This window comes from Mandrillus leucophaeus, unplaced genomic scaffold (assembly GCF_000951045.1).
Source record: "Mandrillus leucophaeus isolate KB7577 unplaced genomic scaffold, Mleu.le_1.0 Scaffold192, whole genome shotgun sequence".
In the NCBI taxonomy this organism is placed as follows: domain Eukaryota; kingdom Metazoa; phylum Chordata; class Mammalia; order Primates; family Cercopithecidae; genus Mandrillus; species Mandrillus leucophaeus.
Genome location: NW_012101943.1, coordinates 1070438 through 1081120, shown reverse-complemented (window position 1 = coordinate 1081120; position 10683 = coordinate 1070438). Strand labels below are relative to the sequence as shown.

Below are 10683 nucleotides of genomic sequence, written 5' to 3'. Positions count from 1 at the left end.
GAGGCGGAGCTTGCAGTGAGCTGAGATCTGGCCACTGCACTCCAGCCTGGGCGACTGAGCGAGACTCCATCTCAAAAAAAAAAAAAGAAAGAAAAAAGAAAGACTAGGTGGAGAGCAGGAGAAGAGAAAGCTGCTGTCATAATAGTCATGAGGAAGGGGAACAATGGCTACTACAGGCAAAGTAAGAAGCCCCACCAAGATTCCGCTCTTGAATTTCCACTATGAAACAAAAGCCTTAAGCCACTTGGGGAAGGGTAGCTGATACAGTTTGGCTTTATCCCCACCCAAATCTCATCTTGAATTGCAGTTCCCATAATCCCCACGTGTGGTAGGAGGGACCCAGAAGGAGGTAACTGAATCATGGGGGTGGTTTCCCCCCTGCTATTCTCATAATAGTAAGTTCTCACGAGATCTGATGGTTTTACAAGGGACTTCCCCCTTTACTCAGCTCTCATTCTTCTTGTTGCCACCACGTGAAGGATACCTTTGCTTCCCCTTCCATCATGACTTTAAGTTTCCCGAGGCCTCTCCAGCCCTGCACAAATATGAGTTCATTAAACCTCTTTTCTTTTTAAATTACCCAGTCTCAGGCAGTTCTTGATAGGAGCATGAAAATGGACTAATACAATAGCAAATCCTGTTGCTTTCAGACCACAGGTAAAGACACATTAAGGTGAGTGAACAGAACAGAATAAACACTTCTATCCCTGGGGAAAGGGCAGGAAAAACTCCTGGGGTCAGACCACTGGAGATTCCCCTGTCTCTGGGGAGAGAGGCAGGATTACTGAGAATGTCCTAACCCCAAGACATAGGAACACAGCAATTGCCTAAGACCGAGAGCACTCTAGAACAGCAGGAAACACAACCTCCAACTCAACCACATCACACTAACAAACAATAAATAATGCATAATAACAGGCTTTTCCTGGGAAAGGGACAAAAGCCTGAAAAAGAAAGACACTCTCTGATGCATAGGCAAAAAGAGGAGACAATGTTAAAGATGGAGCCAATATTGACGAAACTGTGTAACAAACAGGCCCCTACCCTAAACACAACATAGTAATAATTTTGAAGCTTATATCACACTGAGATGAACAATAACAACAAAACAAAAACCCAACTCAAATGCTGACTAAACTGACTCAACCCCCTCACACTAAACACCCTGCATTAGACAAGACTGCTCACTTCCAGCAAAAAATATCACATACTTTCCCTACATATAATGTTCTATTTTCAGTCATAAATTACAAGACAAACAAAAAAGAAACAAAAACACCCTGTCAAGAGACAAAACAACCAAGAAAGCCAAACTCAAATATGACTCAGATATTGGAACTATCAGACAAGGAATTTTAAAATAACTGTGATTAATATGTTAAAAGCCATAATGGAAAGGGGAGAATGTGCATGAAGTGATGAGCAGAGGGACTGAAACTATTTTAAAATGCAATCAAATCAAAATGCTAGAAATGAAAAACATGGTAACAGAAATAAAAAAGGCTTTTGTAGACTTGATGCTGTCAAAGAAAATATTAGTAAACTTGAAGATGCTATGTTAGTGGGTACTACCCAAACTGAACTACGAAGAAGAAAAAAAAAGTGACGAAACAAAGAAAAACATCTGAGAACAGAACTGCGGGATAATACCAAACAATCTAATATTTGTATAACCGGAATACCAGAAGGAGGAACAAGAGAGAATGGGGCAGAATAAATATTTGAAGACATGATCACCCAAACTTTTTCAAAAGTAATGAAAATCATTAAACTCACAGACCTAATAAGTTTAGAAAACACAAGAAAAACAAATACCAAAACATACACATGCATGCATGTCCATGCACAAACACTCCTAGACACACTCTACTGACAACCAAAGATAAAGACAAAATCTTGAAAGCTGCAAGTGAAAGAAACATATATTACATGCAGAAAAATAAAGGAAAGTATTATAGCAAGCCATAAGATAGTGAAATGGCGATCTTAAAGTGCTGAAAGAAACTGTCAACCAACATTCTATACCTAGCTAAAATATTTTTCAAATAATTGAGAAAATTTTTCAAACAAAAGCTGACATAATTGATTAGCAGCATATATACAGTATAAGAAATGTTACAATGAAGAATGTTTCAAATTGAATAAATGAAGGTAATAAATAAAGATACCTAAAATATTTTTAAATATAGATGTCAAGCATTTTTCGAAGAAAAGTTAGGATAATTCATTAGCGGCATATGTTCATGTGGCCTAAATGAGGTAAATATAATATTTTTATCTTTTTAAATTTGACTTTGTTTTGAGGAGGGGTTTTTTAAAATGATTTTTAGAGATGAGGTCTCACTCTGTCACCTAGACTGGAGTGCAGTGGCACAATCACAGTTCACTGCAGCCTTAAACTCCTGGGCTGAAGCAATCGTCCCACCTCAGACTTTTTTTTGTCTTATTTTAACCATTCTAAGAGATAACCAATAGTCTAGGGCAAAGCAGTATCAGTGTATTATACGTTTATTCCATGTATAAAAGTAAAATATATGACATCAATAAAACAAAGGATAAGCAGGAAGAATTGAGAGTATACTGTAGCAACATCATCAAACTATGCATGAAACAGCACAGTATTATTTCAAGATAGACTGAAATTAACTAAAGATCCTTGCATTAGGGATCCTAGGATGGACATTAAGCCTTTTTTAACACAAGCCCAGAGTCGATATATAATGAAATCATAAAAATACTCAATACAAAGAAAGCAGAAAAATTCGGATAAAAGAAACAAAGAACAGATGGAACAAACAGAAATGAATCTAGCAAGAAGACAGATTTTATTTCAGCAATATCAATAATTATATTAAATACAAATAGTTAAAACACACCAATTAAAAGTGGAAGCTTGTCGTATTGGATTATAAAGTAAGACCCAATTATATGCTATGTACTAGAAACCCACCATATAAAATAGGTTTAAAGTTAAAGAATGGAAAAGAATATATCATGTCAACACTAATCAAAAGAAAGCTGGAGGAGCTGTATTAATATCAAAGTAGAGTTTAGGACAAGAAACATTACTAGAGGTAAAAATGGTACATTACATAATGACAAAGAGGTCAATTCACCAAGAAGATACATATTTCTAATATGTGCACATACTTAACAGAGCTTCAAACTACACAAAGCAAAAACTGATAGAAATAAAAATAAGAAATAGCCAAATCCACAATCAGAGTTACAGACTTCAATACTCCTCCCTTACTGATCAACAGAACAAAATCAGTAGGCTAAAAAAGAAAAAAATCGAGAGACAAAATAAGTATTAGAAAATCTGAAAAATAGCCTCAAAAAACTTGTAATTTATAGAATACTTTCTCCAGTAACAGAATATACAATCTTTTCAAGTGCACATGAAATATTTGACAATTCAGGACAGGGTAATAAAACAAACCTTAATTAATTTTAAAAACTAAAATAATAGAAAGTATGTGCTCAAGTCATAATGGAATAAAACTAGAAATCAACAACAGAAAAATATATACAATATTCCTGATATTTGGAACTTAACCAACACACTTTTACATAACCAATGCAGTAAAGAGGAGTAACAAAGGAAATTAGAAAATATTTTATTTTTAATCGAATTAAAATAAAAACAAAATACATTAATACTTATTAGATACAACTAAAGCATTGCTGAGAGGGAAAATTATACATCCATAATAGAAAATAAGAAAGAACAAATTATTCCCAAAGCAAGAAAATAATAACAGAAATTAATGAAATTAAGAACAGAAAAACAATAGAGATAAATTAATTAAACCAAAATTGAGATGCTTGGAAAAAACAAGATAGGTAGGTGGCTAGACAAATAATCCTCTAGCCAGACAGATCAACAACAAAAAAAGAAAAAAATTACCAACATCGGAAATAAAGGGAGAAATTACTATGAATCCTAACAACATTTAAAAAGTAGTAATTAACTACTATGTCCATAACTTCAACAACATAGATGAAATGAAAAAATTTGAAAAACTCAAAGTGCCAAAAAATCACTTAAGAAAAAAACAAATAACTAGGTTCCTCTTATACCTATTAAATAAATTGAGTTTGTGTTTCAAAACCTTCCTACAAACAAAATGCCAGGCTCAGAAGGCTTCATTGAAAAATTCTAGCAAACATTAAAAAATAATAATTGTACACAAGTTTTTCCAGTCTATAGAAAAGGAAAAACACTTCACAACTCATTTCATAAAGTCAACATTACCCAGAACCAAAGATATGGCAAGAAAACTACAAAACAATATCCCTAATAAAAATAAATGGAAAAAAATCTTTAGCAAAGACTAAAAAATCAAATCCAGTAATACATTAAAGGAATACCATAACATGACCCAGTGGATTTTATCCAAGCTATGCAAAACTGGCTCAACTTTCAAAACACAGTGTAATTTATTTGAACATACTAAACAACAAAAATCATATGATCATCCCAATAGATGTGAAACAGCATTTGACAGAATTTAACATCTTTTTTTGATAAAAACTCTCAGAAAGCTAGAATACAAGGGAACTTCTTCACCATAATAAAGAGCATCTACAGAAGCCTGCACCTAACTACTGAGTATAAGAGTGAAAGACTGAAGGATTTAACACTGTTTAAGATTGAGGCAAGAATATTCACTCTCACTAGTCTTATTTAACATGATAATAGAAGCCCTATCCAGTGTAATCAGTCAAGAAAAAGAAATAATAGACATTGATATTGGAAATAAATAAAACTAGAGACAACCAAAATGTTCCTCAACTGATCAATCAACAAACTAGTGCATTCATTCAACGGAATACGGTTCAGCAATTAAAAAGGGAAAACTACTGAAACACACACCATGGATGAATCTCAAACGCGTTATGACAGGTGAAAGAAGCTGGACTCAAAAGACGACAAACTGTGTAATTCCATTTATGTGACATTCTGAAAAAGATAAAACAGGAGAGGCTAAAAATGTATCCACACGTGTCTGGGGCTGGAGGAGGGAAAGGACTGACTAAAAACAAATGTAGGAGAATTTTCTGACATAACAAAACCATTTTATACTTTGGTTGTGGTGGTTACAAGACCGTGTCTATTTGTCAAAAAGCATAGAACTATATACTAAGGATGAATTTTATTATAGTAAATTATACCTTTAAAAAGGAAAAAAAGAGAGAATATGTGTATGTGTAAATGTTAGAATGAGACTGCCTGAGCTCTGCTTCTTCCTATAATAAATGTGGATATTGGACAGATTATCAAACTCTCTCGCCATCAATTTTCTCAACTGTAAAGTGAGAATAATAATAGCATCTACCTCTTAATGTTGTTAGCTTTCCTTGCTGCTATTCCATTGTTAATTATTATTTAATCTCTCACCCAACACTGTGCTCATTGTTAAGAAAACACAGATGAATCTATGGCATGGTCCCTGACTTCCTGGAGGCTCCAATCTAGTGAATAAGCATCTCTGGAAGGGCCAAATGAACACAATTGTTTTACTGCCATTAGATTTTACAATTACAAAAATTAGCAAAATTTGTGGTATGCCAAATTCACATCAATTTCAAATATAGTTCAACCTTTTCAAGAATGTTCTAAAATAGGAACCAAAATTTCAACTCAAATCTAAGAAATTCTACTGCTGGCCCAGATATTTCTAGAATATCTCTATAGACAATTTCAAAAGACTCAAAATTGCAATTATCTATAGCTTCTCAGGTTCAGAAAGAATATCAATCTACCTCATTTTCACCAATTTATTCTAGCATTTCAATGTTACCTTAATTTGAATAAAAGTATCAAGAAAGCATGAGAAGAATATGAAATTGTGTTTCCTTATATGCCAAGACTTCATATATCTGAATAAAACTTTTCCCTAAAAAGACAAAGCTAATAGGAATCATGGAAAATGAATGAAGGGACTATGAGGTATTCCAGAAAAGTCTGCTCTCTCCAACAAGTGCATTACAACTACACACCGTGCACACATACCCAAATCCCTTCTGTGCATATCATTTACCTCTGTCCCTTAACCAGGTGGAATGTCCTTACTTCAAGGTTAGAGTATTAGAGGCATGAGAAATTCATGCTGGAACATACCACAGCTACTTTTAGAGAGTCAATTACATTTTTATCATATTCAATATATATTTATTGAAGGCCCAATATGTGCTCAGTTCTCACAGCATAAATCTTTATCGGCAGTTTTTATTAAATGTGTCCTTACCATTCAGAGCTAAAAGAAAATCAAGCTATTCTTATTTCAAAGATTTCCTATCCACTGTCATCTCACATCACGTCTCAGTGAAACACTGTGAGAAGTGTTCTTGGAGTGTTATCAACTAAAAATTCTGCAATAAGTATGGCTTTTTGCACAGGATTTCACACTGAATAATATAGTAACATCTAGAAATTCCTAACCTAGAAGAAAAAAAGAACATTTTACAAGATATTTTTAAAAGCATGACATGTGCACAAGGGGCTTCTCAAACAGAATCCACAGACTCGTTTTCACCATTTCACTTGCTCAGAACTATTGTTTTGAAATATGGAACTCCCAAACTTGGATCTTCCAAAGTTTTATATATTGAAAATATTCCTAAGGATTATATCTCTCAATCAGAAGCCAGTATGTGGGAAGGTAAAAGAGAGAGGAAAATAAAATCCACATGATAACTAAAAACAAGTCAAAATAAAATAAGTAGAAATACTCTTTGGAGGAACGCAGAGAAAATGATGACTGGCTAGCTTACCTTGCTTTTTTCCATTAACAGTTTCTAAAGTACCAGGGAGCTGGCTGTCAAAGCCATGTTGAAGGCCACTTCTTTGCTTTTCAAGGTGATGCTCTTCCTCCGCAATAGAAGAAAGCACATGTGGTGACTTGTGGTCATCACTGGCCCGATTGGGCCACTGGGACATTGTGGAACATGAGTCCTTTGCATGTTGGCTAAGCCTGGGGCTTGAATTTTGGGCAGAGTCCTGCAAATCACTATTACAACATGAGAAATGATCCACTTCAAGAAACAAGGAATTTGCATCCTCTTGACTCCAATCATTGTCTTGTTCTTCATCTTCAAAGTATGTTTCCTGAATCTGAATATTATCTAAGTCCTGATCTAGTTTGTCACTCAATTTAGAGTCTTGTTTGCTTACGTTAACCAGCGAAGCAGATAACATATCTCCTGCTTGCTGGAGAGCTTCATAAACCCGAGATATCCAGGAAGAGAAAGGCTGGAAGAAGTTCTGAGCATCCTGAGACGCCATGGCCAACACCATGGCCAGCTATCTGATGTCTACAGTGTCCACTTGTTCAGTTCCTTCAGTGCTCTGGATTGAATGTGAACTATAGAATAAGCATGTTGAGAAATTAATTTGGAGGTCTCTTAATGGCTGTGAATATTTCACTCTCAAAACTTCCAGCTGAAACAGAGGAAAGAAATACTTACACCTGTTAAAGTTACAACCTCAGACCCATCACCAGATACCTACAGACAATGTCAAACAGCATTTGGACACGAAAAGGGATCATCATGGAAATCTTAAAATAGTTAAATAAAAATGACTGTGAAAGCCTAGATGTAGATTATTTCAGTGCCTATTCACCTCCACAGCCACGTGGAAAACTTCCATTAGCAGTAATGGGTTCTGATCATGTGGACTGAGAGAAGTCTATCCCCATAGACCATCCTTAATAGTGTGAAAAGGATAAATGAATCTTCATTAAGATCCAGTTTGGTATGACATTTCAAAACACAAAAAAGGTCGGATGTTTCACCTACAAACCTGCAGATCCCAGAGAGCTGACTAATAAGCACCTCTGCTTTATGACACTAAAGTTTGTACTTTCAAAGGAAGTATGTGACTGGAATTAAAAAGCTTTAAACAAATCTTAAAATAGGATTTTATATTTTTATGCAATCTCTAGAAATCATATCTATTCTTGGGGAGCAATCGTTGAAAAACCGAGGGTGGCAAATGGATTATCTAGCTTACTGGAGACATGTCCCTGGAATCTCATTGCTTTTGTCTATGTTCCAACCTCCCAGAGATAGATAGCCCTTTGAGACTTCTAAGACACACTTCATCCCACAAGATTTACAACCTGAAGGAAGCAGCTCCTGGATATCAACAAAACCACAGGACACTATGAAGACTCTAGAGCTAAATATTTATACTTTTACATGTATACGTTCATACAATGTATACATACGCTTATGTGTGTATATTATGTGTGTGTATATCTTATTGCTATTACAGTGCTCATCAACAGCTCAAGATGAATGTTACAAATGACTACAGGGCCTAATTCACTACTTAAACTTAATTACCCAATATCTTGTATAGCAATAGCTTCCTTTTAACTAAATCTACTAGCTATCCCTTAGTCTCTTGACCTCAGCCACTGCATGTGATATGACTACTTACATTCTAAAAATTTTTTATTAGCCATTCATGGATGCATTGACTTATTCAATAAACAAATATTGATTCTCTATTAAATGCTGGCACAATGCCAGGGATAAGGTAATCCTGAGGGCTTTGTCTCCATAGAGCCCACATCTCTGTTAAAGGGAAACTGAGTTCTCCACATTCCCCCCTTAGGCTGAATAATTCATGTGTTGCTCTTTCAGGCTCCTCCTTGTCTTCCCACCACCTACATGTATACAACCAAATCTTGTCCTATGGCTTCCCTTCCCTGTTATATTCACCAGCTGCAAGAGTAGGCCATCCCTACATTTCAATTAACACCTTTTTGAAACTCCAAAATATACTTCTCCAGCCTTTGCTCAATTTTTCTTTCCAGACTTATATCTGTGACTGTCAAAGCCAGTGATTCTCAAACTCTGGTATGTCAGAAACACCTAGTGAGCTAATAAAGAACACAAAGGCCGAGGCTGGTTGAAGGAAAAGGACCTAGTCTGAACCTTTAGATTTTTGGCAAGTACTCCAGGTAAGTCTGACACCCACGGAAGTTTGAGAAACACTGATAGACTTGGATGTCTCACTAAAATCTCAAATTCAGCTCATCCAAACCTAGTTTATCACTTTGCTACAAGCGTTCATCACTCTAGACTCACAACATGGGTGATTGTGAATTTCTCTCTTCAACACTCCCTTCTTCCTTTCCAAATTCTGTTAGATTTTGGTCTCCAAAAATTCTCTTTCATCATGTTTTGTACAGTTATCACATTTCCCATACTCTAGTTCCCTCAGATACTACATACCTAGTTCGCTTCATACTCTATTCTTACCCAGACTCAATTCATTCTGTTCGCTCACCATAACCTGATTTTATATAAGGTTACGCCTGTCTCCTCCTCTAGAATGGAGGCTCCTTGGATGGCAGGAATTGTCTGTTTTGTTCTCTATTTTATCCTCAGTGCCTAGAAGTGTGCTGAGCACATAGTGAATTCTCAATAACAAATTCTATTAAAAATCATGCATAAAACAACCCCTAGCATATATTAGGTACTCAGTAAATTTGTTAAGTTAATGGATAAATCCTATCCAGAAGTGTTAAAAAGATGTTAAAGAATGTTATCACATAAGTCCCCTACAGAGTAACAACAGTAAAGATCCTTTTGCCATTTGTTCCATCCCATTTCACCACCCAAAGTTTTTTGTTTTTTGTTTTTTGTTTTTCTCTGCAAGTATTTTGCATGAGTTACTAAGCTTCAGCACATTACAGATTTACAAGGTTCTCTCTGAGATTTCAGTGACTTTAGTTTCCACAGCCGTCTTTTTGGTACCTGAAACATTTTAAGCCAGAAATGACATGTTTTCCTTAATCATTCTTCCATCATTCTATTACACACAAAAAAAACTTTGTGTTTTGTTGTTGTTGTTTTTCTGAATTTTTTTAATTTTTTTATCTAAGTTCTGGGATACATGTGCAGACGTGCAGCTTTGTTACGTACGTATACATGTGCCATGGTGATTTACTGCATCTATCAACCTGTCATCTAGGTTTTAAGCTCCGCATGCATTAGATATTTGTCCTAATGTTCTCCCTCCCCTCGCCCCCCACACCCCAACAGGCCCTGGTGTGTGATGTTCCCCTTCCTGTGTCCATGTGTTCTCATTGTTCAACTCCCACTTTTGAGTGAGGACATGCAGTGTTTGGTAGAAAACTTTGTTTTCATATGCAACCCAAAATCTCTGAATTTGAGCCAGCATCTTCTTGTCCAAATCTTCAAAGTAGTACAGCCCATATTCTTGGCCTCATATCCCCTTGGTTTCTATAATCTCTGTTCATCAAAATGAAAATGAAAAAATTCATTTTTTAAAAAAATTGACAGTTCATCAAAATGGCAATTTTTGTAAAAAATGATTTTTGATCAGTCTTCTAGTTTTAAAGAAAAAAGTCATTATGGTTTCCTATTACTTACACTGCAAAGTTTGAGCACTGGTGCTATCAAAATCACTACTCATTTATGTTTGTTGATACAGTGCTTTTTTTTTAAATTAATTTGAATGCTTCCAACTCAATATAATCTTCACCTCTCCCTGTTGTTTACAATCCACTTGCTTCACTCATTTCTATGTGGCCTGCCCGACCCCTGGATGCATTTGAATTTCCAAGCCATACCCTATAGGATAAAGTTCAAATTCTTTACTATGGCATACAAGAGGAGAAATGCTCAAATAATAAAAAT

The 10683-nt window shown here is 35.4% G+C and overlaps 1 protein-coding gene across 2 annotated transcripts in view; it reads right to left on the bottom strand.

Moving 5' to 3' along the window:
* SYT16 (synaptotagmin XVI) overlaps positions 1-10683 on the bottom strand; it is a 115185-nt gene that overhangs the window by 91946 nt on the left and 12556 nt on the right. Inside the window, exon 2 of one of the 2 annotated variants that reach the window (XM_011978275.1) lies at positions 6781-7447. In XM_011978275.1, coding sequence (XP_011833665.1) covers positions 6781-7303 — 523 coding nt within the window. In that variant the 5' untranslated portion in view covers positions 7304-7447. Of the gene's footprint in view, positions 1-6780; positions 7501-10683 lie in introns of those variants that run through there. The other variant, XM_011978274.1, reaches the window with a different exon arrangement.